Below are 25,958 nucleotides of genomic sequence, written 5' to 3'. Positions count from 1 at the left end.
AATGGCTCTTGAAAGCAGGAAGAACCATCAACTAAGAACAACCAACAAAATCTAAATAAGAATGAGACTTTAAAGGATATGAAGAAAACATGCATGGGGGGGAAAATCATGAAATGTAAATGAAGTTGTAAAGATTCCTATTTATTTTTTAAGTATGCTCCACACCCAATGGGCGGCTTGAACCCACAATCCTGAGATCGAGTCACATGCTTCACCAACTGACCCAGTTAGGTGCCTCAAAAGATTGTTTTTTTTTTTTTAAGATTTTATTTATTTATTTGACAAGAGAACATAAGCAGGTGGAGAGGCAGAGAGGGTGAAGCAGACTCCCCTATGATCAGGGAGTCCGATGCAAGGCTCGATCCCAGAACCCTGGGATCATGCCCTGAGCTGAAGGCAGACACTAAGCTGACTGAGCCAACCAGACAACTCAAAAAAGATTCTTATTTTAAAATCAAGTATATGGGATCCCTGGGTGGCTTAGTGGTTTAGCGTCTGCCTTCGGCCCAGGGCATGATCCTGGAGTCCCGGGACGGAGTTCCACATCAGGCTCCCTGTATGGAGCCTGCTTCTCCCTCTGCCTCTGCGTCTCTGCCTCTCTCTGTGTCTCTCCCTTTCTCTCTGTCTCTCATGAATAAATAAATAAAAATCTTTAAAAAATAAAATAAAGCATATGAGGAGCACCTGAGTGGCTCAGTCGGTTGAGCATCTATCTGCCTTTGGTTCAGGGCATGATCCCAGAGTCCTGGAATTAGGCCTAATGTCTGACTCCCTGCTCAGCAGGGAATCTGCTTCTCCCTCTCCCTAACCCCCTGCTTGTGCGCTCTGTCAAATAAATAAATAAAAATCTTTAAAAAAATAAAGTACATGAAAACCACTTTTAAAAAATTGGCTTTGACAATGTCTGGCTATACTTTTATCTTTAAAAATCAAAATCATGATGAAGTAAGGCCAGTAAAGAGAGGAAGAAAAATATGATAGGAATTGCTTGAAAATAGGGCATATTAAGAGGTTTATTCATTACCTGCACAAATTAGCAACAACTTGTACAACTGGACCAGGTTACAATTAATTCATGGTAACACACAGTAACTTCACTTTGCCATAGATAAGAACACAGCTAAGTCTCCTCAACAGATGATTTTATTACCAAACCTATATTCTAGCTTTTATAACTGTTTCCCAACACCTTGTATAGTGTACCTCTAGGGCATTTATGAGTAACAATGTCCCTTAAAGCCGTTCAGAAAGTAGAAGTGAAAACCTTCTCATGGAGGAACATCAGCTTTTCTAAGCGAGTTCGTTTCAGTAGTGGGAGCCACTCCCAGTGGAATAACTCTACCACACGGTACCCAAGCTGATTCAATTGCCGCCTCTTCATATTGTGCAGTCCAAGCAGATCTCTGGAAGCATAGCAATATTGGTTTTTGTTTGTCAACTGAATGGCCAGCTTCACCTGTGGGGCCTGCATGCAGGCTAATCTGTCTGCCCCTAATCTGTCTGCCATACTGCAAGGGGAGCTCCCCAAATGTATGGCTGTCTTCTCTAATTCTCTTGCCCGTGGCTCAGTTTCTGACTCAGTTTCTCCCTGGGTATGTTTTCTTGATTTTCCTTGGAGTAGCTGATTCATCAAATCATCTGTAAGGCTGACTCCCACATGCTTAAGCTTTAATGTGGCTTCTTCTTCAACTGGTATGGCTTCTCTGTTAAATGGCAATGGCTTCATGTTAACATCAAGCTGGACCTCTAAGTCAGAAGATCGGGTATGAGGCAAAATCATATGGTGTTTGATGTACTGAGACCCACCCAACATGGTCTCAAGTAAAAAGAGAGCTTCTAGGAATTCAGGCTTTGAGCACATATCCTTCCTTGCTAAATTCCACAGCATTTCTGACCCTTCTTGCTGAAGATGAGCACTAAGACGATTGCCTCTGTAATCTAGACACTCAGTGCCAACTATACCATCAAGAGTATACAGCTCCTTAGTGAGTTCAAACTTACTTCTCGCCTGAGCTAACTTGACGAACTCTGGACTCAAAGCGAAGTTGATGAGCTCAAATGGAAAGTACTCAGAAAATGCCAGGCCCAACAGGCAAGTGAGCAGGTGCTCTGGGTATCGATTGAACTCAGGCATCTTTCTGTGAATCTCATTTATCAGGGCAGAATAAAACTCTTCTGTATTGGGTGGCTTATAATTCAGAGTTCCAAATGACCACAGGATCTTGGCTATATCTTTACTTCGACAGTATGCCACCCTCGTAGGCAAAGAAGCAGCCACAGCATTCATTAGCCCTTCATCCAGGACACGTAGGGCTGAGCAAGCAAGAGTCAGATGCATGACACCCTGAACTCCAAGAAAAGGAATTCGTTGAGGAGCAATCTGGCCAAAATGCTTCATGAAATTTACGTGATCCACGTGCGTGAAACGGAACATTTTTAGAATATTCACTAAGGCATAATTACTCAGATGCTGCATGTCAGCACAAGCCAAGTCTCCAATTTTCCGCATGACATATTCAGAGAGACTACTACTTGATTTAAAGAATCCCAAACAGATTGTACCAATCTCCTCTAAATTGATCAAATCTATGTATTTGAGAACCAACGATTCCAATTTTTGCATGAGGTCTTGGGGTACCTGACGACTCTCACCTATAATATAAATTAAGTGAATCAGCTGGGACAAGGATAGCTCTTTCCAGTGTAAATTAAGATAACTAAAGAAGATTTTTAAAAACCGAGGTACTCTGCGGCCCAAGTAACGCCAGAGGTCAGCCACCAAGAGAAGTTGATCCACACTCATCTCCCACACCTTATTGCAAAATCTGGTTTCATACACACCTAGCATTGAATGGGATGGAGGGATTCCTAGGTTGACAAAGGCTTTCAAAATATTGATCAGATCTGGGACATCAAAGAGTTGTATATTTTTCACACTTAGCTGGCAGAGCAAAGCAAACCTGGTACTGGACAGCACAACATGATGCTGCTCTGCAGGCAGAGAGCTCAGCTTACAGAAATACTCAGCAATGACTTGAGGCTGGAGATTACCTTGATAAACTGTGACTTTGTGCAAAATTAATTCACCTTCTGAAACAGAAAGGGGCTGACAAGTCTCAGATCTGTTATAGCTGTGAAGCTGGTACTCTGGCCTTAGCTGTAGGAAACCTCGGGGGTCTTCAAAGGAATCAAAAATTTCTATATCCTCTTCAACAACTCCTGCAGCCCTGGGTGAGCCCGACTTTAACGTGCTGGCCTGAGAGGCAGGAGCCCTGCTGGTTTCCGAACCTGGGAGGGCACTGCTGGTTGTCAGAAGTCTCTGAGAAGAGGAAGTGCTATTAATGTTCTCAACTTTTTTGGCAGGATGGCAGAGGCTGCTGTGTTCTGGAGGGTCCTGTTCCGTCTGCCATGTGCAGCTTCCCACATTCCAGTATGTCACACTTTGGGTAGCACTGTAGGCAAAAGGGTTGCAAAACGCTTGATATCCTAAAGGTTTTAACAACTTGAGGGTGGCTGCCATTCTGGCGTCAGTATGGATCATTCTGCCAGTCAGAACACAGTCCTCACAGGTCTGTCCAGGCAATTTCTTGTTTATATGGTGCTTGATTAGAGCTGGACGGGGAGGCGTTCCACAGAAACTGCCTGGAAATCTTCGGCATATCGCAAGAGCCATGGGTCACAAATGACTGGGCCAGAATTGGTGCCAGATACTGAAAAAAGGGTAGATGAAGAATAAGTGGCTTCCACCTATCACAGTACCAAAATGTACACATTATAAGAAATGGATTAAGCTACACTGCTCTCCACTCAAATAAGTGCCATGCTGGTGAATGGCCAAACCACAAGACAGCACACATCTAGGATAAACTCCCTCTCTTTGATATCAAGGCAGAAAGGGGCCCACTTGGAGAATAAGAAAGTCGGTAAAAGTTATTGTGCTAAAACCAAAAGTAGAAAGTGGGATCTGGTGTAAAAGTTTAATTAATTATACCCACGATAACCCTCCCTGTTCCTAAAGTATGAAGTTTTTGACTATGGGATTGTCTTCTGATGCTGCTCCTACACCTTCTAGAAGGTGCCTGTTCTCTCCAAGTAGCTTATCAGATACTGAATCACTACCACAGAGTAGTCAGGCAATTGGAATGTATACTCAAAAACGCATTTTGGTGGGAGAAGGCAGAAGGCGGATGTGCTCTGCTGTCAATTCACGGATGGGAAGCAAAAAGCATCTCAAAGTCGGGCTCACGGTTCAGGGAACACCAATTCACATGCCTGCCCTGCTGACGTGCAAGAGGAGCAGCACAGCTTTCCTCTGGAGGCGGCTGATGAGCAATGTCGCCAATGAGTCAGGTATTGACCACCCTGCTTCTGAGCTGTGCAGGACCCACTGTCCCCCACAGTAGAAACCATGAGAGGCTGTAACACTGACTCTGCTATACTCCTGCTTTCTCTAAAGGCTTTTAGTTTTCCTTCCACTTGAGAAATCCCAAAGCCTGACATGCAAAACCCAGTGAGCCCTGAGCTGCCACAATGTGGACCAGATGAGGTTGTTGCTACACATAATCCCTTGTAGGTTCTGAGGGTGCCACAGGGACTTTCAGAAATCCCTGCCTAACTCCCCTGGCAGCCCCTTCCCTCCAGAGCCCACAGGAGGAAAACCAGGTGGCCACAGGGCAGGCCAGTAGCTTTGTTCAGGTAGTCCAGCTATGTAGGCTTCTCTAGATGGCAGGAATGTATGCTCTAATTTCTTTGTAAACCAGAGCAGAATTCTATCACATTAAATCTTTATACACTAAATTCTTTACTGTGGACTATGGACCATTTTGTCTACTAAGTTTCAATCTATGGGCCCAGATACTACAGACCAGGTGTCATAAAACTATGGTTCAGGGGTCCAAATCCACCCCTCCACCTATTTTTTAGGTAAAGTTTTATCTGAAAATATCCAGGCCACACATTACATATTGTTTCTGCCTGCTTTCTCAGTACAAGAGCAGAACTGAGTAGCCATGAAAGAAAATATAATATTTACTATATGGCCCTTTACAGAAAAACTTTGCTATAAACCATTAAGTTTAGTCCTATGGATTCAGATAGCCAATCTTTTTTTTTTTTTTTTAAGATTTTATTTATTTATTTGAGAGACAGAGAGAGAGTGCCGGGCAGCAATAGAAAGAGTGAAAGAGCACAAGAGTGAGGAGAAGAGAGAGATGCAGGTTCCCCACTGAGCAGGGAGTCCGATGTAGGGCTCAATACCAGGACCTCATGACCTGAGCTGAAGGCACTTAACCGACAGCCACCCAGGTCCAGGTGCCCCCAGATGCCAACTTTTTAAAAATTAGAAAACATGAGGAAAATAGTACTAAAATAACTCTTCCTTTAATAGTTAGAGATAATTAAAGATTTTTGCCTCAACCAATATTGCACCACAGGTATGGTAGGAACAAAACAGAAGTAATGAAACTCTCCAGTTGATAGAATAGGGCTTTAAAAAAAAAAATTTATTTATTTATTCATGAGATACGGAGAGAGAGGCAGAGACACAGGCAGAGGGAGAAGCAGGCTTCCTGCAAAGAGCCCGATGTGGGATTCGATCCAGAACCCCAGGATCATGCCCTGAGCTGAAGGCAGACACTCAACTGCTGAGCCACCCAGGCATCCCCCACTTAAAAAAAAAAAAAAGATTTTGTCTTTCTTTTTTTGGGGAGAGAGAAAAAGAAAGAGAACGTGAGTAGGGGGTGGGGCAGATGGGAGAGGGAAAGGCAGCGAATCTCTAGCAGGGTCTACACTGAGCGAGGAACCTGATGTGGGGCTCGATCTCACCACCTTAGCTGAAACCAAGAGTCCAAGACTTAACCAACTGAGCCATCAGGGTGCCGCGACAGAACAGGGGTTTTAAGAAGACCTGCTTTAGAACCTGGAATCTATATTTGGCTCAACACAATCTGCAACTAAAGCCTAAACTATTCAAATCTATATATATCTATCTCATCTTGGAAACAAGTTTGGAAAAACTGGAAGGAAAAAAAATTTTTGTTTTTTTAACAAAATAACTGCTCTAAAGAAAAACTGGGACACCTGGCTGGCTCAACTGGTAGAATGTGTGACTCTTGATCTTGAGGGTTTTAAGTTTGAGCCCCACATTGGGTGTACATCACTTAAAAATAAAATCTTAAAAACAAACGAACAAACAAAAACCCTGAAAATAATCCAAATGTCCATCCGGAAGGAGGAGGCTTGGTTTACAAGATAAGCGTGTGGGAGGCATCAATATGAGAAAAAGTACATACAAACATTCATTGAAACAAAGAGAACACAAATGAGTGCCATCACCTAAAATACTTGTATAAAAGGAAAGTAACTATCTAGCTTTTTGGTGGAGAGACTTTCTGCTATATCTTTGATAAACTTTTTTCCCCTTTCAACTGGCATTGGAACTGTTAATAACAGAAAAGTAGGGATCCCTGGGTGGCGCAGCGGTTTGGCGCCTGCCTTTGGCCCAGGGCGCGATCCTGGAGACCCGGGATCTAATCCCACATTGGGCTCCCGGTGCATGGAGCCTGCTTCTCCCTCTGCCTGTGTCTCTGCCTCTCTCTCTCTCTCTCTCTGTGTGACTATCATAAATAATAAATAAAAATTAAAAAAAAAATAACAGAAAAGTATATGAATTAAACAAATATCTTTATAAATAACTTTAAAAGCACATTAAATAACTTAAATTACTTCAATAAATACTACCTAAGAGTACTTAATGAACTTATTGCGCATGGTCACCAGATGAACAAAAGAACCATTTCCTTGAACATCAATGTTTGAGTGGTACTGACTCTGTATTTTGAATTAATGTGGCTCTTTTTTGATTTGCAAAAATACAGGTTAAATTCCAAGATAGAAGAAACAACAGCCACAATTATCTTAGAGCCTTCTCTGTGCCAAGCCTACTATGCACATGTTAAATCTGCATTAGCTCCAATCCTCACAATCTCTGAAAGGTAGGTCTCATTTTTCTCTACATTGTGGATGAGGAAAAGGAACTTCACAAGACTAAGAAACCTGCTGAAGGCTACACAGCTAAAGGATGAAGTGGAGTTTGGTATCAAAGATTGTCTGATTCCAAAATCCACATTCCTGGTGTATAAGAAGAGGAGTGAGATTCCAGACAAAGAAGTAGGGAGGACCCTAAACAATCTACAGGATTTCCAGATACCAGGGAGCTGGAGGGTTAAAACTGAGTGAACTCAAAAGCCCCTCTCATCTCTAACACTGGCACCTCTGAGGTGTGCTCAGTGTTATTCAGTTCCAGACCACTGCAATAAAGTAAGGGTCGCGATAAAGCGAGTCAAAGAATTTTCTGGTTTCCCAATGCATGGAAAAGTTATGTTTACACCATACTATAGTCTGTTACATGCGCAATAGCATTATATCTAAAACACAATATACGTATCTTAATTATAAAATACTTAATTGCTACAAAATGCTAACCATCATCTGAGCTTTCAGCAAGTCATAATCACTGATCACAGACCACCCTAACAAACACAATAGTAACAAAAACATGTGAAATATTCTAAGAATTACTAAAATGTGACACAAAGATAAGTGTGGTCGGAAATGCTGTCGGAAGAATGGTACCAACAGGCTTGTTTGACACAGGGTTGCCCCAAATCTTCAATCTGTAAAAAACATGCTCTCTGTGAAGTACAATAAAGTGCAAAATGGGGCAGCCCGGGTGGCTCAGCGGTTTAGTGCCACCTTGGGTCCAGGGCCTGATCCTGGAGACCCGGGATCGAGTCCCATGACAGGCTCCCTGCACGGAGCCTGCTTCTCCCTCTGCCTGTGTCTGTGCCTTCTCTCTCTCTCTCTCTCTCTCTCTCTCTCATGAATAAATAAATAAAATCTTAAAAAAAAAAAAGTGCAAAATGAGCTATGTCTATAGTCTAAGACTTGAGCTATCACTACAGCTAGTTTATAGTACTCACAAAAAAGAACAAAGAGAAGACAAAAAAGACCGAAATCTACAGGAAGGCTGGAAGATATTCCATCATCAAGGTAAGGAGATGTACCATAACTGAAGACCTAGACGTTGGCAGGAAACATAAGGGCTCCTGAATTTAAGGTTCAACTGAGCAGGAGAGAAGCAAGGAAACCCCAGGATACTGAAGATCCCAAGACTAGAACTGTGAGCAGACATAGAGAACAACCAGTTCATGCCAGAGGAAGTAAATATTACCAAAGAGGGGAGATGTATACTTCTGAGGAATAATCTGGGGACAGACAAGCAATAGGTAAACAAAAAACCAAGCCCATAACAGTGACAAAAATTATTAACTTCAGGAAAACAAAAAAGTTGTATAAGAAGAAAATGTTATATTATACTCCCTGCTCAGCTATGAATATTTACATAATTTATAGATACAAACCTTGAATATCAGCTTAATTTAAAAGTTTGAGCAAACTGGGACGCCTGGGTGGCTCAGTGGTTGAGCATCTGCTTTTGGCCCATGGCGTGATCCTAGAGTACCAGGATCGAGTCCTGCATCCGGCTCCCTCACAGTGCCTGCTTCTCCTTCTGCCTGTGTCTCTGCCTCTCTCTCTCTCTGTGTCTCTCATGAATAAATAAATAAAATCTTAAAAAAAAAAAAGTTTGAGCAAATTATATATGGAGGATGCAGGGAGAGGAAGAGGAATAGAGGAGGTTGGGTAGGGACACAAGAGACCCAGAGTCTCAAAGCCCATAATAAAGTCGCCAAAGATTTTATAGACACAGATATCTCCTAGAAACCAAGAAACAGCAACACAAATATATTATTCATAAATATACTGATAAATGCCAAAAGAAGCCAAGAGTTGAAAGTGCCTCCACAGAATAAAAATTGAAGGAAAATGGGGATCCCTGGGTGGCGCAGCAGTTTAGCGCCTGCCTTTCGCCCAGGGCGCGATCCTGGAGACCTGGGATTGAATCCCACGTCGGGCTCCCAGGGCATGGAGCCTGCTTCTCCCTCTGCCTATGTCTCTGCCCCTCTCTCTCTCTCTCTCTGTGTGACTATCATAAATAAATTTTAAAAAAAAATTGAAGGAAAAATAAAGAGAATTAATATTTAGTGTCATAGGGCAGCCCAGGTGGCTCAGCAGTTTAGCACTGCCTTCAGTCCAGGGCGTGATCCTGGAGACCCGGGATCGAGTCCCACATCAGGCTCCTGGCATGGAGCCTGCTTCTCCCTCTGCCTGTGTCTCTGCCTCTCTCTCTCTCTCTCTCTCTGTCTCTCATGAATGAATAAATAAAATATTTTAAAAAATATTTAGTGTCATAAATCCCATAAAACTATTGGACTGTGTAAACCACGTCCAAGTTTGACAAAAATTAAGTTTGTGCATGCACTAACAAGAAATTAAGGTATTCTTCAAGACAATCAGTAAAGAAAGTAACCTTAAGTTTCAAGGAATATGTTGAAGTTTTTCTAGTCAAAGCAATTCCTACTCTCTACAGAACTTCCTTAAGGATGCCCAGTAACAGAAATGATGACAAAATAAAGAATCGTAGAGGTATGCAGAGCCAACTGCAAATGGCAAGTAGGAGCTACTTACTTTTTCACCATGCAACTTTTAGCATAACTGTATAGACACCATATCTACATATATAGGTCTGAAATATAACCACTTCAGAAGTCTAGTCTTGAGTACTGTGGAGAAGGAAAGGAAAGAAACAAAGGGAAGATACAGAACCAATAAAGCAGTACGGTAAGGAGGAAAGGCACTGCAAAGGAAAGGCTGCCAGGATATGTTTGTCCAGATAGAGAATAGCTGAGAGAGTTAGTTCCTCCCTACTTAAGGACTCCCAGAGAATCCATAAGAAAGCTGGAAAGGGAATACTATGAGATGCCCAATCAGTAACTCCTGATACCATCTCTAGAGGTTCAAAGACATATGACATCAGCACAAAGCTCCTTTCCTAGTTTAAGTGTATAAACTTAACTACATGTATATCCTATTCCCCATCTCTCTTTAGGGGGTCTAACAAACCAGCATGGAGCCTCAGAGACCCCTGGCACTGCCTAACCACCCTGAATGATGTTATTTCACAGGAATGAGGACTCTTACCTTTCCACCTTCCAGATACAGGTCTGAGCAAAGCCGAATAGCTTCGTTTAAACTATAGTCCAGAAGTTAGAGGAAGGGAGCCAGATGGTGAAAGACAGCCATGCTAACTGTAGATTAAGTATATGACACTCTCAGCATATTCAATTCACCAGTTACTGGATCTCCTCTCTTAATTCTGATTTATCTTTTTGCTAGAAAGGTTTAACCCCCTTATGTCCTGATAAATTGCCACAAATAAATGGATACTTCAAACTCTAATCTTGTCTTAGCAAATAATTTGTTGAGCAATCCTGAGAATTGAAAAAAACAAAAAATTAAATTTCTCTAGGTGTTGAGAGTTTGCAAAGCTTTAATGCCCCTGATGAGGGCTTAGCGACTGACCTAAGAACCCTTAGCTGTTAATACAAATGCCAACTGGGCTAAACTCTTCCGTGCTTCGGTTTCCAAACAGAAGCAGAGCCTACAAGTGAGGGATCTACTAATACTATGAAGGTCAAACACTAGTGCTAAGGTAAGGTGTTCAGGTCAAGATAAGTATCACCCAGAGTTAAGCCAAATCAAAACCAAGTCTAACAGCCCATCCTCTCCACTTCGTTCAAGTTAACATTCTTTTTTTTTTTTTTTTAAAGAGAGGGAGAGAGAGAATCTTAGGCTCAATGCCCAGCACGGAGCTCAAACCCGGCTGGATCTCACAACCCTAAGATCATGAACTGAGCCACCCAGGCACCCTCTAGTTTCCATTCTTATTGGAGAAAACAGCACATCACAATTACTTGTGAAATATTTTCAGTTTATATACAGATAGCCCTCTCCTACCCTTTTTTAAGACTCTGCTATTCCTCTATCAGAATGGCAAGAAGGGTCTGGCTAGATACAGTCTGATAAGACCCCACAAATGATTCTGTTAGAGGCACTACCCTGAAAGGATTCATAACAATCTGTCTTTAGGAAATCTCTGGGTTTAACAATATAGAGCAGGGATCCCTGGGTGGCGCAGCGGTTTGGTGCCTGCCTTTGGCCCAGGGTGTGATCCTGGAGACTCGGGATCGAATCCCATGTCGGGCTCCTGGTGCATGGAGCCTGCTTCTCCCTCTGCCTATATCTCTGTCTCTCTCTCTCTCTGTGTGTGTGTGACTATCATAAATAAAAAAAAAAAAAAAAAAAAAAAAACCATATAGAGCAGACACTCATGTCCTCTCAGCCCATGTGAGTGAAACTAAAGGAATGACCAAAGAGAAATATCTGCACCCAAAGTTATGTCAACTGGTCAACTCAACCAAATTCTTGGTTTTTATCTATTCTAGGTTTGCAAGGCTGCACAGTATAGTTTCTCAGACAGTTGAAGGGAAAACTTCAGAATGCTCTGATATCAAAGGTGGCATACTTGCATGACAAATAACAAGACCCTGTTGGGAATCAGAAAAGTAAACCAATGAATGGGGAAGAAAGTGCTACTGTCAAATAAACTAGGCCTGCACAACTGCCGAAAGCCTCACTTTCTCCATTGTATTATGCAACACTGAGTCTTCAGACTGTATTATGGTCTACTAGGCATCAGTGAATTCATCCCAAAGCTTGCCTGAGGCCATTCAGAGCACTGAGTTGTAAAATCTAGCTCTGGAAAAGCAGCTGTTCTTACTACTCACAAAGTGTGAGCAAAGTGCAGAAAACAGGAATTTACATTCCAGCTGCAATGAATGACTTGAAAGCACAGAACACCAGCCACACTGGTGCTAAAGCCCTTGGCTACCCAGCTCAATAGGATGAAGCACTGGCCCACGGTTTACAGTGAGCGAGCAATGAAGCATGGCCTAAGGAAGTGGATGAGTAACTGGTGTAACGAGGGCCCAAAGCTCCCTGAGTCAGGACAGAAGAGCTGTGTCATGATTTGTACAGAAAGAGAAAGGGCAATTATTTTTATCTCTGGAGGAAAAAAAGCGAGGAAGACATCAATAATACCCTCAGGTTTGTGCAACTAGAAACCATCTGTTAAAAATGGGGAATAGGTATACATCGTATTGATATTTACTGAAGACTCAGGTTGACCCGGTACTAAGCAAAATAACGTAGAATTTGCTACTCAAACTGGCCTGCGGACCAGCGGCATCATCCTCACCTGGAAGCGCTGGTCAGGAATGCAAAATCTCGGGCTCTGCCACAGGCCTACCACCTCAATCTCCAGATCCCCAAGTTAGCACGCACGTGAAAGTGTAATGACAAGTGCGACAAAAAACCTCACTGCATTCCCCCCAACGGCCCTATGAGACAGGCAGTTATTATCTCCGTCTCCCACAGGAAAAGTCAAGGTTCAGACGAACCGTGTGCCCAAGGTCACAGGACTCTGGAGGGGCGGGGTCGCCGAGATACAGCCCGAAGCGTGCCTGCCAGCGGGGTCCGCGGCCAGGCCCGGAAGCGAGCAGCCGGCCTCGGCGCGCGCCCGACCCTGCGCCGCCCAGGACGGGAGAGGCGGACCGAGGCCCAGGTGGGCAGAGAGCAGCCGCCGCGACCTCCTACCCGGCCGCCGCCACTCACCTGAGCCTGGCGAACGCGGGCGCCGCAACACCAAACCCCGGACCCCGCGGGCTGCCGCGCCACCACGACTCCTCCAGCAACACCCGGACCTCACCGCCCCACTTCCGGCCAATTGCCCGCTACTTCCGCCTGCCGCGCTAGGGACGGGTGCGGCCGAGGCTCAAAAGACCCTATCAGCGTTTTCCAAGGACGTTTTCCAGCGGAGGACGTTGTTGAGAGAACTGGGAAATCTAGGACCTGCGGAGGGGAAACAGCGCCGTGGATGGACCGCTCTGGAAGTCGCTGAATAGCCTAGACAACCGGTTCGAATCCCAGACCACCACTCAAGGTTTTATAGCCTTGGAGAAATCACATCAACTGTCTAAGCCGAGTTTCTCAACTGTATGGTGAGGGTAATCACGCATCTACAAGATATACGCCAATCAAGTGCTCTCAGGAGAAGAGTTAGTGATGGATAGCCGAGCCTGTTAGGAGAAATGGATGTGAGGAGCTGGAGCTGGAGGAGGCCTGTGCGCCAAGGTCATCCTTCCCCTCCCTTGTAGAGGGACTCCCACCTGAGCTGCTATCAGCAACTAGGCAAGAAAGAGACGCCCCAGGAGGGCTTGGTCCTGGACCGCTGTTCTGGGGAAACGAGCACTGCTGTATGGTGTTTGTCATACCTTCTCAGTGCCTCGGTTGCTGGTGCACCTATCCTAAGTGCTGTGAAGGAGACTTGAGAACTGACATTCCCTCCAGGGCCTTATCTTGTCGGGAGACAAAAACCAACGCAGGGAGGACACTTAACTGTAAGAAGGGGCAAGCCTGGGTCCCACTTTGCCTGGTTCTCTCACTTAGGCCAGAGCAAATATTCCTAGTTGCTGACTATGACTTTGCCATTAGAACCCAGAGAGAAAAAAAAAAAAAAAAAAAAAAAAAGAACCCAGAGAGAGGGCAGCCCCGGTGGCGCAGCGGTTTAGCGCCGCCTGCAGCTCAGGGCGTGATCCTGGAGACCCTGGATCGAGTCCCAAGTCGGGCTCTCTGCATGGAGCCTGCTTCTCCCTCTGCCTGTGTCTCTGCCTCTCTCTCTCTCTGCATCTCCATGAATAAGTAAATAAAAAACTTAAAAAAAAAAAAAACAAAAAAAAAAGAGAGAGCAGGGGGTCTATCCCCCAGGGAGTAAGCCACATTGCTCCTAGACATCCATGACAATCCCATTCTTCTTTGCCAAATATTCAATTTCCCAGCCTCCCTTGAAGTGAGAAGAGGATGCAACTCAGGTCTGGCCAACAACACTTAAAGGGAAACATACTGGCAGGATCGTGGGAAAGCTTTTACTTTTGTGATAAAGTGGTCCTGCCTGAATCCCTTCCTGGAGCTGTGGCAGCCATCTTGTGGCATGGAGGGAACTACTTGCTAAGGATGGGAGAGTGGGAGAATGAAGTCTTAGGTCCTTGGTGAACCAATACCTCTGATGGGATGCTTGTGACCACAATTGTCAGGTGGGGAAAAATAAACCACTCTTTAGGGTCTTGTAAATCAGGTTACCTGTAATGGGGTGCATTCTTGAGCAGGGGGCTTTGTAAAGAAGACAGGCAATTATCATAAAGGACAACACCTCTCAAGAACAGCTCCCTGCTCACAGCACTCTTGGGTCCATTCCGCCTTTGGGGCTTCACCAATAATTACAACCTCGTTCTCAACCTTCAGGTTTTTGTCTTTTGCCCTCGAATACTGGCCAATTGCTTTAAGGTGGCTCAGGACGCCATATCTAGCTTTCCTGCACCACCTGCCTGCCTCTCATCCTGCAGCCTGGGGTCCAGATGCTAGATTGGAACTGCCTTGAAACCCTCAGGGTGACGATCTGAGCTGAAGAGAAAGCCCCATCGGGCAGAAACTTGGAACCACGACTCCTCCTGGGCAACAGAGGAGCTTGGGCTTTGGGCCAATCTTCTTGCATGGCCCAGTGAGCAACTCTGGTCTCATGCCTCCTCTGGGAAATGTTTACTCCAGCTTTGCCCTCCACCCCACCCCCACCTCACCCAGGCTTCACCTCCCAAGCCTGCAAAGACCCAAGCAGGCCAAAGAATGCCACTCAAGAGGCTTTCTCCATTTTATTTCTTTGGGAAAAGAAAACGAAGTCTTTTCATCACATATGGTAGAGATATATATTTATATATATTTATATATAATTTCTTTTGTGGTTGGAAGTCCCAAAGCTGAGTCTGTTCATATTTTTCTATTATTTTTTTCCTACTAATGCCTTCTCTTCCTCCTGCCCCTGGCCCAGGCCCAGGTTCTGGGACAGGTGCAGTGAGGGGTGAGTGGAACAGGCAGTGATTACCAGATGGCCCACCACCCAGCTCAGAGATCTGGTGAGGGTCACCGGGAAGGGGCTGTGCAGAAGGATAGAGGCCACACAGAGGGGCGCTCTTGTTTTTGTGGGGGATGCACAGCTCATTAAACAGTCACCAGTCATGGGAGGAGGCTGGTCAGGGATTGGGGAACTTGCTCACAGTAGTTGCCAGCTCTCTCCACCCTGCCCTCCAAACCCAGTCTTGGGGGTGGGAGGAAGAGACTGAAAAGAGAGAAATACAAGGGCTGAGGGCCAAGCCTCCTCTAATTTTTATTGCTGGTGAATTAGAAATTTGCCTTTCCCTTCCTATCTTAGGGAGATAGAGGATGCCAAGAGGAGGAGGGAAGTGACAGTGCTGTCCCGACCCCCCACTGATGGCCATGCCAGGCCTACCCTAGGCAAACCCTGGGCTACCTTGGGGTCCTGGGAACTCAGGGGTCAGTGTTCCTCTCAGGTCAGCCTTGTCCTTCAAGGGCAATCACAACCATCTCCCCTTGCCCCCCAAAACAAAGGCCTCTGGCTCAGGCTTGGGCCCATTGGAGCTTGGAAGTGGGCAGTGCACCAAAGATCAAGCAGAATTTTCTACTGGAAGAAAAGGTGAGGTTTTGGGAAAGAGGCGGCCTAGGACGATGATGTTCTGAGCGTGAAAGCAGAGGGAGGCTGGGGGAATCAAGTGGGAGAAGACACAGGAAGACATCACAGACACTCATATGACCTCAGAAACTGGGTGAGGGGAGTGCCTGAGAGGCAGGTAGCACTTAATAGCTGTAGTTAGAGCCGGACAGCGGCCCTGGGTGTGGGGTGAGCCAAGCAGATGGGGCTACCACCCTATGGGATCCTGGCCAAAAGGGTGGGGTAGAGCTAAAAAGCCTCCAGGTGACCCCTCTCAAGAACAGGAGGGCAGATCTTTCTTGGGCACTGAGTCTCCACCTCCAGCCCTCCCTCAGGCCCGATTCGCACATATGGACATACACGCAGGACCACGCCAGGCTCTGAGGCCTCAGCCCAAGAGACCTTGAGGGGGGGAGGGGCTGGGCAGGTAGCCCTCTCAACCACATACAGGCCATCTGCTCTCACTTGTCCTGCCAATCTGCCCAGGGAAGGATAACAGGGCAGGAAGTAGAGAGGCCAGGAGCCCAAGGTCTGTCAGCTTCGGCAGACCCCATGCAGGCCCCCTCACTACGTGGCCTTGAGGTGACCACAGAAAGTGTCACTGGGCACCAGGATGGCCAACAGTAGCAGCCCAGACCTACCAAGGGGCTGGGACACCTCATGGCACTGCAGGCCTGCCACCTCCCATCTCCAACAAAGCAGTGCCAAGACAGGGAGCATGTGCTCCCCTGCTTCCTGGGCCCTTCAACCCGCACTCACTCTGCCTCCTTCTATCCCCTCCTTGGGAGGAGGGTCCAAATGGGCTGCCCAGAGGGTCAGTGGTAAAGATCGAAGGGCACCCAGTCTGGGAAGGGGAGGAACCTGGTCACAGCTGCTTTGAGAACTTCTTTGGTCTGGGGACATAGGGGACATGGGGAAGAAGGATGGCAGGGAGGGGACACGGGGGACTCTGGCCTTTGACAGGACATTTGTCAAAAGGCCACGTGCCCAGGTAGGGGATCAGATTTCTGTGGACTCAATGCGCTCGAGGCGGGAGGGCGTCCAGGCTTTCTTCTCCTCGCCGTGTTGGGGGGTGGGTGTGCTAGCACCCCCCGCTGCCCCACGCTCCCGAAGCCGCCGCTCCAGCTGCTGGTTGCGCTGGTACATCTCCACGTAACTCAGCTGCAGCTGCTTCTGGTACTCGATGACCTTCTCCTTCTCCTCCAGCCACACGCGGCGCTCCTCTGCGAAGCTGGCCCCCTGGCGCTCCCGGGCTCGCCGCTCGGCAGCCAGCTCGGCCTGCAGCCGCCCCACCTCCCGCCGCAGGGCCCGCGTCCCGCTATCCCCACCAGCATCCACCTCCCCGTCCAAGGACACCAGCGAGGCGGCGGCCGCCACCCCGGCCTGCCGGCGCATCTTGGCCTCGTCGCTCTCGCATGTGGCCAGGGCATCCTGGGGCTCCGCCGGGTCTACGGGCGTCAGAGCCGGCTTGAGGCAGGCCGCGGGCAGTTCGGCCTCACTCAGCTCCAGGCTGGCCTGCTTGCTGCCGAAGGAGTCCCTCAGACTGAGCAGCTGCTCCTCCTTCTCCCGCAGCGAAGCCCGGCCCTCCCGCAGCTGCGAGCGCAGCCCCACGATCTCACTCAGCTTCTGGGACACATCGGCCTGCGAGTCCTTCAGCTGCTGCTTCAGGAGGGAGATCTCCCCCGCCTTCTGGCACACCTGGGCAGGGGCAGGGGCGAAGAGGACCGGGGTCACAACAGAGCCCTACTGGCCATCACCCTTGCCCCTGCATCCAGCTCGAGGCACTGAGTGGCCCTTGACGCAGGGTTAGCTCATGGAACATGCAGCAATGACACAAAGGGCCCTCCTCCCTGGACTCAGGGCACACCTGGCTGGCTAATCTCACACAGCCCAGGGCCACTCCTATCCTCACGGACCCTCCTAATCACCTTTGTCCCCCTCCCCTTCATGACCCTTGAGACGTGGGCCACTGCTCTGGGTTTCTCCAGAGTGACAGACAGAAGGAAGGAGACTCAGGGGGAAAGCCCAAGCCCCCTGCCCGCACCTCCCACTTAGTTTCCTCCATCCGGGGCAGGAAGTCAGCCTGCTCCTTCTGGCAGGCGGCCACCTTGTCCTCAAGCTCTTCCCGCTGCCGCATCAGCCGAGCTGCCTCCTCCTGCAGCTGCTTCTTGTCCTGCTGCAGCCGCAGCACCTGCAGCTGTAGGCCCTGCTGGGCACGCTGGGCACGGCGAGCCACCTGCTGCAGCTTCCCGCTGCAGCCCTGGCGCAGCTCGGCCAGCTCTCGCTCCCACGCCTTCTGCCGCTCCTCCAGCACCTGGGCCACCGCTGCCTCACTCTGCTCCAGGCTACGCCGCAGAGCTGCCACCTCCTGCTCCTTCTCCCACAGCCGCTCCTCTAGCTCCTGGATCAGAGCACTGGGCGAGGGTGGTGAGCAGGCCGCGAACGGCAGGCCTCCACCTCCTCCCTCCCCCGATCCCAGATGGCCCGGCCGCCCCATGGAGGAGGACGACCCACTCTTGCTGGAGGCCCGCCCACTGTCAGAGGTCCCCAGGTCCTGGTAGCCCGAACCACCACCGCTGCTGCCGCCGCTGCCACTACCATAGCTGGCAGTGCCAATGCGGTTGATGTGGCTGGTGGAGGCACTGAGGGGCGCCAGGTGCTGGCTATAGCTGGAGCTGTAGGTGGGCAGGCTCGTGAGTGAGTTCCGGCCTGAGTCTGAGAGGCCACCCCCACCCCCACCTGCTGGGGTCATGGTCCGAGACTTGTCCAGTCCACCCTTGAGACCACCAGGACCCTGTCGTCCCTCAGGAGTACCATTGGTCTGCGGGGGGCACAGGTTCTGCATGGAGTGGAAGTTCTTGGGTACAACAGGTTTGAAGGCCGAAGGCCTAACTAGCGGCTCTGAGCACTGAGTAAAAAAGCAAGCAAGAAGGAGTGGGCATCAGAATGGGGCCTTAGTCTTGGCTCCAGCCTCTTCCCTCTGGCCAAGATACGTTCAGCCTCATAATCCTGGAAGTCCCTCCCAGCTGGGTTTCCACCTCATGGCACCCAAAAGCCAAGTCTCTGCTCTGGAACCACCAGTTAGACTTGACCCCTAACATCCCACCCCAGGGCTCCCCAGCCCAACCTCAATTCCGGCCCCTACAACCCAGCCTCCAGGATCCACTATACCTTCCTCTCTGGATTTCCCTCCCCCCACCCCTCAGAAAAATGCCCTGGGTACTGACCTGGTCTAGTTTGCCAGAGGTGGCCAAGAGCTTAGGTGGATGGCTGGGCTCACGATACTGTGGTGGGGCCTTGTCACTGCCACCGCTGCTGCTACTGCCACCACTGCTGCCCACCACATTGCCGCAGACATCAGTGTGGTCACTGCCCCGCAGCTCGCCGTTGAGGTAGAGGGAGTTGGCGAGAGCCTTGTCTTCTGAGGGATAGCGGCTTGGCCTCTCCCTGCCGGCTCCACCCCCGCTGCTGCGTGAGCCAGGGAAACTGCCCTGGCTGCCTCCACCCCCTGTGCGGGTGCCCACACTCTTCATGGCGAACTCCTGGGCGTGGGCTACCCCACTGCCCACACTGCCCATGGCCAGGCGAGGGTCTGGGGGTCCGAGCTCAGAAGGCCGAGGGGCAAAGGCCAGGAGAGGATCCCGCCCTGGGTCAGCGCGCACAGGCAGTGTCTCCAGCTTCGCCATGACTAAGCCAGGGGGACACTGTAGGCATAGGTGGAAGGCAAAGATGGGTCAGCCCCACCCCCACTCCCACCATCCCAGCCGAGTCAGCCTCAGCGCCACTTGCACCCTGCCCTTCTGTGCCCCCTTCCCTACAGTGGGTACAAGAGTTCCCAGACACCCAGGATGAAGGAATGGGGCTGGGGTAAGTTACAGTGACAGCTTGGTAATGGGGCACCTGTGGCCCACCTGATGGAGCCCAAGGCACCATGCACATACCCTCCCAGTTTTGCTCAGTTCAACATTCCACTCCTCAGCTCCTGCCTCAACCTCACCTCCACCATGAGCCCCGATTCTTCACTGTAACCCCCAAAACTCAGGTTTTCTTCACCTTGGGTCTGGATGCCTATAACCCACCCTTGTGGGCTGGGGAGATGGGGTTGGAAGGGTACAACAATACTTGAGCTCAGTAGGGTACCTCAGAAACTAAGGGAAGGACAGAACCCACCCCTCACCGAAACCTGTGAGCAGGGGTCCTTCCCGCCCTAACCTAGGGTGTCGCAGTCAAGGGCAGAAGTGGAGGCTCACTACCAGCGCAGGCTCCTCTCCTTGCCTTTCCACGGGGGTGGGTGGCCGACGGGTCCTCAAGCCTGGGACCCTCCGAGGCCTGGTCTGCAGGGGCCATGTGCCTCACTCTTGCAGTCGGGGCTCGGCCCGAAGCAGCTGTGCGACTTTGGACGGGCCGGCTGAGCCATCCTGGACTGCAGTGTCCTCCTCTGCGAAATGGGAGGAATGAAGGACCTACCTCGTGGGGCTGCCATGTGCCAGGCACCCCGAGGCGGCGGGCGCGGGAAGATACTGGGGTCTCGGTGGGGGGTGGGCGGGAGGTGCCACCGGTGTGCGCCCCTGGGTCGCACGTGGGCACCACCTCGGGCTCGCCCCGCCCTCAGCGGACGGCCGGGGACCGTGGCCGTAGCGCGTTGCGAGGGGACCTTCCCGATGTCTTCCCAACGCGGCCTCACGAGGAGCCCCTTCCCCACGGCCGGTGCCTCCGCAGAAGCTTCGGCGGCAGTCTGAGGCCGGGGCGGGCGCCCGCAAGGTGCGGGCGCTGGCGGAGCCTCCCTCTGCTCCAGCGTGTCCCACAGGTGGGCGGGGGGAGGGGCGGGGCTTCCGCGCCCGGCTGCGCCCGCAGGGGATTCCGCGCCTCTGATCCCCTCCAAGAACTCACTGCCACCGGGCAGACTTCCTGGATTATTCCCTCTCCCCCACCTTCCCTTTGGACCTTGGACCGTGAAGTCCTCTGAGCCCTTCCGAGAGCGTGCGCCCCCTTCCCCAAGGCCAGCCCACAAGAGCGGGGGGGCGGGGGGGAACTCAAGCACGGCGACAGGGCCTCGGGTTACCTGTGTTCAGGGAGGCCCTGCTTCCTGGTTCCTTTGTCTCAACACCGGGGAACACCTGCCCTAGAGATCTGCATAATCTAGCGGGGCAAAGGCACCAGGCAGTGTCTGCCGCGCATGTAGACCCTCGAATACGTCTGCCAGCGGTGGTAGAGGCACCCTTCAAGCTTTTGCCTTCTACTCCCATGAGAAACCAGGCAAGGATGGGACGCCTGGGTGGCTCAGGGGTTAAACGTGTCTGCCTTCGGCTGAGGGCGTGATCCTGGAGTCCCAGGATCGAGTCCCAGGATCGAGTCCCAGGATCGAGTCCCAGGATCGAGTCCCAGGATCGAGTCCCAGGATCGAGTCCCACATCGGGCTTCCTGCATGGAGCCAGCTTCTCTCTCTGCCTATGTCCCTGTCTCTCTCATGAATAAATAAATAAAATTAAAAAGAGAGAGCGAGAGAGAGAGAGAGAGAGAAACCAGGCAAGGAGCCCTTCTTCTCTACCAAGGTGAAGGGGTTCAAGTGGCACCCCATGCCCCTTGAGTGCCCTCAGACTGTCTTCTACCCAGATGCCCATTCTGATGCCGAGTCCTTCCTATTAGGCCCCGGATCAGGGGAACCTGACAAAACTCTTGCCCTTCAGGAATCTTTTGGCCACCACACCTGGAATTACAGCCCTAAGTGGTTGGAAAGTTCACCACCAAGCCAGTCCTCACTGCCTTTGTAAAATTCCATTCCCTCAGCATCTGTCCATCCCCCTTCCAAGGGGTGGAGAACAGCACTTTACCACCTTCTTCCCTTGACCCAATCGTCCTCGAATGCAGGGCTGAGACTAGGGTGAGGCAAGCGAGGCAGGTGGTGCTGGCATTTCAGTGCAGTGTCAGCAAGTGCAGGACCCTAAGAGCCAGTACCTCCTTACCTCTGGTGCTCTAGTGCCTCTCAGGCCTCACTCCAGTCTCTGCTCTGCCTCTGCTCCCCACATTCTTGAGCCCAGCTACCCTGCAATTCAAAAATCCCCCTCTCACCCTAAGCAGGACCCTTTTCTCAGCATCCCTGGGTACAGCGTAGGGAGCAGCTGGGGACTAGGAGGATGAAGGCTGAGTGGCCTGAGGCTTGAAACCAGTGGGAAGGCCTGGGCAGGGTCTGGGAGGAAGAAGTGACAAAACACAAAGATGGGGTTCAGAAGTGAGGGCAAGGGAGGAGTCCCAGATGGGGAACCAGGGTGTGTGACTTCCTTAACAAAAGAGGGGGAGAATATCTGGGGAAAACAGATACTTTGGGAAAGACCAGACAGAGATCTCACTTATATACTGGAGCAGAAAGAGATTGGGGTGGTCAGCATTCAAGGGCAGTGTGGCTGGAGCCCAGCATCAAGCTAAGGTGGCAGATCCCCAAGAGCCTGGGGCAGTGTGGATGAAAGAAGCAGCCCAGAAGGTGGCCAGTCCTGTAGAACAAGCTGGGGGGCTTCAAGAATGTGGGAGCAACTCCCAGTAGATTTGGCAGGTGGAAACCTCACTGGTGTCTATGAGAGAATGGTTTCAGAAAAGTGGTGCATGGCAAAGCCAGACTACAAGAGTTGATGAGTCTGGAGAGAAAGATGGGATAGTATCCTCGTGAAAGAGAAGGCAGTGATTTAAAGTGGTTTGGGGGATCCCTGGGTGGCGCAGCGGTTTGGCGCCTGCCTTTGGCCCAGGGCGCGATCCTGGAGACCCGGGATCGAATCCCACGTCGGGCTCCCGGTGCATGGAGCCTGCTTCTCCCTCTGCCTATGTCTCTGCCTCTCTCTCTCTCTCTGTGTGACTATCATAAATAAATAAAAATTAAAAAAAAAAAAATAAAATAAAGTGGTTTGGGATCCAAAGGCTCTTTTTAAATTTTATATTAAGCATGGTAGAAACCTGAGTATGTTGCTCTGCTGAAGGAAGGCGCCAATAGTGAGATGAGAGATAGAGAGGCGAGGGGGCTCCACCAGAGATGTCTGGATGTGGGCAGGAGCAAACCTCAAGAGTGATTGTGTTGGGATCCCTGGGTGGCGCAGCGGTTTGGCGCCTGCCTTTGGCCCGGGGCGCGATCCTGGAGGCCTGGGATCGAATCCCACGTCGGGCTCCCGGTGAATGGAGCCTGCTTCTCCCTCTGCCTGTGTCTCTGCCTCTCTGTCTCTCTCTGTGTAACTATCATGAATAAATAAATAAAATCTTTAAAAAAAATAAATAAATAAAAATAAAAAATAAAAAAAATAAAAAGAGTGATTGTGTTGATCATTGAGAGTGACAGGGGATAGTGTTTGGGAGGATGCTTTATGATATGTAGGTCTGTACAAACATGCCATACTACCTTCTCTGTGATCCAGGAAAAGAGGATCTGACCATAGGTTGAGGCTAGTTATATGGCACTCTGCCCCACTGTTTCCCTGGAATGTGTGTGGTCCCCAGACAAGTTCAATGCCCAGAGTCTTAGATGGAAATGAAGTGTTCCCAGGACTGTCTCCTGGGACCATCTCCTTCTCTACCTGGGGAATCCTTGACTGTCAACCCACAGCAGCTCTCCCTAGAGCCTCATTCCCCAAAGAGTCTCTTGCCATAATTGTAACCTGTCATGATAAACCCTATGCAAGTGTTCTCTGCCCCTTGCCTCTCCTGAATTTGGGCTGCTGCAGCTTTCTCAAAACCCCAGCAGGGAGCTGGCAGGACAAAGAGGGGCATTTGTTTCCCTGATAGGCAGAACCTGACCCCAGGGGTTTGAGCTTCCTGGATGGGTTAGTCCTGAACTGGCTCACTGTAGCTGAGCATGGTCTGTATAGGCAGCCTCAAGGCATCAGCTCAATAACTGGGGATGACTGCCTGTTGCCCAACTCTGCTTCTATCTCTGTGCCATCAGCCTTCAGTGCCTGGGACTTTATGCATAGTACTGATGGTCACAAAGGGGTCAAATGAACTGTATGTGGGCTGTACATGAGGACATCTCTCCAATCCACTGTGACACTCCACTCCTCCCTATCTGTGTCCCTCTCAAAGCTAAAAACACTCTACCCTTCTCTTGTGGTCTCAGAGGCCCCTATACCAGCCCATCTGTCCCCTAAAGCTTTCAGTAGCCCCTCTTGCCAGCACCCTTGCTGGGGGCTTCTCACTGGCCTTTCCCCTCCTGCACTCCCTCCCACACCCAGCTGCTAAGGGACTCTTTCTAAAGGGCAAAGATGATCTTGTCTCTGCTCTGCCCAAATTCTTCCATGAGCAACACCAAGAACAGTCGAAGAGAGTTCTAGAGGCATCAGCTCAAGTGTAAAGCCCAGCTGAACTGATTAGGGGTGAATGCATGCCGGTTATTTCACCTCAGGTTCTCACACCTACCTTACAGGAATCTTAAGAAGTCAATGTATTATGGGTAAAAGGCCTGGCATTTCTCTCAATCTCCAGAACCAGAGCAGAGCTTGCAGCAGAGCCTCCAAGACATCTCCTGCTGCCCATCCTATTTCTCCTGACCCGAGATCCTTTCCACTCCACAGAAAATCTCTTCCCAGCTATGTCCACCCTGCATCCTTCAAGGACCAATCCAAATGCTGCCTCCCAGGACAGCATCCCCGATCGCCCCTGGGGAGCAGGGGCCTTGGAGCACTTGGCTCAGGCTACTCCAGGGAGATTGCACTCTGAGGCTTCCCCAGGGGCTGGCCTGGGGATGCTCCTGGGGCACAGATGGCAGAGTCCTGAGGGTCTCTGGGCCCTGACCCCGAGGAGATGCAGAGAGAATGCCATGGGAACGCTAGTTATGAGCAATGCAAAGAGGCAATGAATCCGGACAGGAAAATCAGGAAGGGCTTCTGGGAAGGACTGAGGGTGAATGGGGATTGGGGGCACTGTAGGGCTTTGGGGGTGCAGAGGTCTTCAGAACTTCTTGGTTGGGATGTGTGAGGAGAGATCCACCTTCCCTTGGTGTAAACGGGGGAAGAGAACCATCTCCTAAATTCTGGCTCTGGTGAAGCTGGTGTTTTAAGGACTGAGGGGGCTGACAGCGCCCCCCCCACCCCAGCACACACACGCGCGCACACACGAGCTTCCGCGCAGGGGAGTGGGGGTGTTCGCCATTCACCAGCAGTCCACGGCCCGCAGCGCCAACAAGATAGAGACCCCGGCCACAGGCTGTCCCGAGGAGGTGCCCAAGGGTCTCTGTGGTGCAGGAAACCCCTCAAGCACCTTCCCTTGCTCCCTACCAGCGCGTGTGGCCCCGGGGGGCGGGGCGCAGAGGGAAGAGGTGACATAATCCCGGCCGCACCCCCTCCGGCCGCCACCTCCCCCCAGGCCTGGTGAAGCATCCATGACATCATCGGCCTTATCTCCACTCCCCTCCCCCGCCCCGGGACCCCAGCAGCGGGACGCGCCCCCTCCCCAGCTCCGGGTCCGGCAGGACGAACACCGCGGTGCAGCGGGCACGGCGACAGGTCGGAGCCGGGAGGGGTGCCGCGGTCGGCCGGCCTCACTTACTCGCTACCTCAGGGTCCAGTGCGGGGTCCTCGGCGCGGCCGCCACCGGCCCGGCTCGCTGGCGCAGCCCGAAGCCCGCCCGGCGGGGCGCGCGGCGCGGGCCCGGCTCCGCTCCGCGCCCCTCCCGCTCCCCGCCCGGGCCCCGCCCACCCGCGGCTGCGGCAAACGCGGGCCCGCCCCCCGGCCACGCCCCCCGGGGCCGCCAATCCCCAGGCTGGGGCGGGGCGCAGTGTCTTAACCCCTTTGTAGCTGCGCCCCGGTTCACGCGTGGGACCCCTCTATTTCACCTTCTCCAGGGCTCCGTAGGTCGGCCGGAGCCCCTCTGCTCGTCGCCGCTTACTCTCCCAAGCCCCTTGGGTTCGGCCCCCAGGCTCTAATCTCTAACAAATCCAGTGGGACCGCACCCTCCGCCTCTTCTTTGGCCATTGGGAGGAGCCCCTCCGGTTTGGGGAAGGGGCTCGCGATGCCGACCCCGAGCCTCATTCCTCTCCCGCTCCAGCTCTTCCGGACGCGGCCTCCCAGCGGACGCCGTGAGACTGCAAGTCTGCAAGGTGGGGGCGGGGCGAGCCCTCCCGTGGGTATCCGACACCGCGGAGCGAAGACCCGCGCGAGCGCGGGGACCGCAGGCAGGTGTGTTAGAGGCTTGGAGGGGCCGTGACTCAGTCTGGCAGTAAGGAGAGCCGGTCTGAAACTTGCTGCTTGCGGAGGCTCACTGTCCGGGAGGAAAAGGAAGGCGACGAAGGAAAAGATGTACATATAACCCAGCAAGGTGTGAGTGCTTTCACCCCGTGCCCCACACCTGCACGAGACCCGGCCCCGACTCCCACGCTGCAACCGAGGGTGAGAGGAGGTGAGGTGAGGACTTC

General features: G+C 51.0%; 3 protein-coding genes across 12 annotated transcripts in view; all 3 read right to left on the bottom strand.

The window, feature by feature from the left end:
* Positions 1-12,760, bottom strand: part of UBOX5 (U-box domain containing 5) — a 42,025-nt gene extending 29,265 nt beyond the window's left edge. For 3 of the 5 annotated variants that reach the window (XM_077872412.1, XM_077872415.1, XM_077872416.1), the window contains exon 1: positions 12,631-12,760. The gene's annotated coding sequence lies outside the window, so the exon portion shown is untranslated. Of the gene's footprint in view, positions 1-12,214; positions 12,351-12,630 lie in introns of those variants that run through there. The other 2 variants (XM_077872413.1, XM_077872414.1) reach the window with 2 other exon arrangements.
* On the bottom strand, positions 996-12,760 carry FASTKD5 (FAST kinase domains 5). Of its 4 annotated transcripts, none has more exons than XM_077872406.1 (3): positions 12,631-12,739; positions 10,099-10,205; positions 996-3,710 (listed from the first exon to the last, which is right to left on the bottom strand). In XM_077872406.1, the coding sequence occupies exon 3, from the start codon at positions 3,671-3,673 to the stop codon at positions 1,244-1,246; it is 2,430 nt and encodes an 809-aa protein (XP_077728532.1). In that variant the 5' UTR covers positions 3,674-3,710; positions 10,099-10,205; positions 12,631-12,739; the 3' UTR covers positions 996-1,243. The 4 variants fall into 4 exon arrangements, with proteins under 4 accessions (XP_077728532.1, XP_077728534.1, XP_077728531.1 ...); XM_077872408.1 differs by lacking the exon at positions 12,631-12,739 and adding an exon at positions 12,215-12,350; XM_077872405.1 differs by lacking the exon at positions 10,099-10,205 and having other exon boundaries at positions 12,631-12,760.
* A 1,946-nt stretch (positions 12,761-14,706) lies between these two features.
* LZTS3 (leucine zipper tumor suppressor family member 3) lies at positions 14,707-25,223 on the bottom strand. 3 transcript variants are annotated; one of them, XM_077872411.1, is made up of 5 exons: positions 25,094-25,223; positions 19,850-20,012; positions 18,802-19,278; positions 17,619-18,482; positions 14,707-17,272 (listed from the first exon to the last, which is right to left on the bottom strand). In XM_077872411.1, the coding sequence occupies exons 2-5, from the start codon at positions 19,919-19,921 to the stop codon at positions 16,574-16,576; spliced, it is 2,112 nt and encodes a 703-aa protein (XP_077728537.1). In that variant the 5' UTR covers positions 19,922-20,012; positions 25,094-25,223; the 3' UTR covers positions 14,707-16,573. The 3 variants fall into 3 exon arrangements, with proteins under 3 accessions (XP_077728537.1, XP_077728536.1, XP_077728535.1); XM_077872410.1 differs by lacking the exons at positions 19,850-20,012; positions 25,094-25,223 and having other exon boundaries at positions 17,682-18,482; positions 18,802-19,309; XM_077872409.1 differs by lacking the exons at positions 19,850-20,012; positions 25,094-25,223 and having other exon boundaries at positions 18,802-19,308.
* Between the last annotated feature and the right edge of the window lie 735 nt (positions 25,224-25,958).

The sequence above is a fragment of the Canis aureus genome, chromosome 26 (assembly GCF_053574225.1).
Source record: "Canis aureus isolate CA01 chromosome 26, VMU_Caureus_v.1.0, whole genome shotgun sequence".
Lineage (NCBI taxonomy): Eukaryota > Metazoa > Chordata > Mammalia > Carnivora > Canidae > Canis > Canis aureus.
The sequence above is the reverse complement of the archived record's forward strand: the minus strand, read 5'-3'. Positions and strand labels throughout refer to the sequence as shown.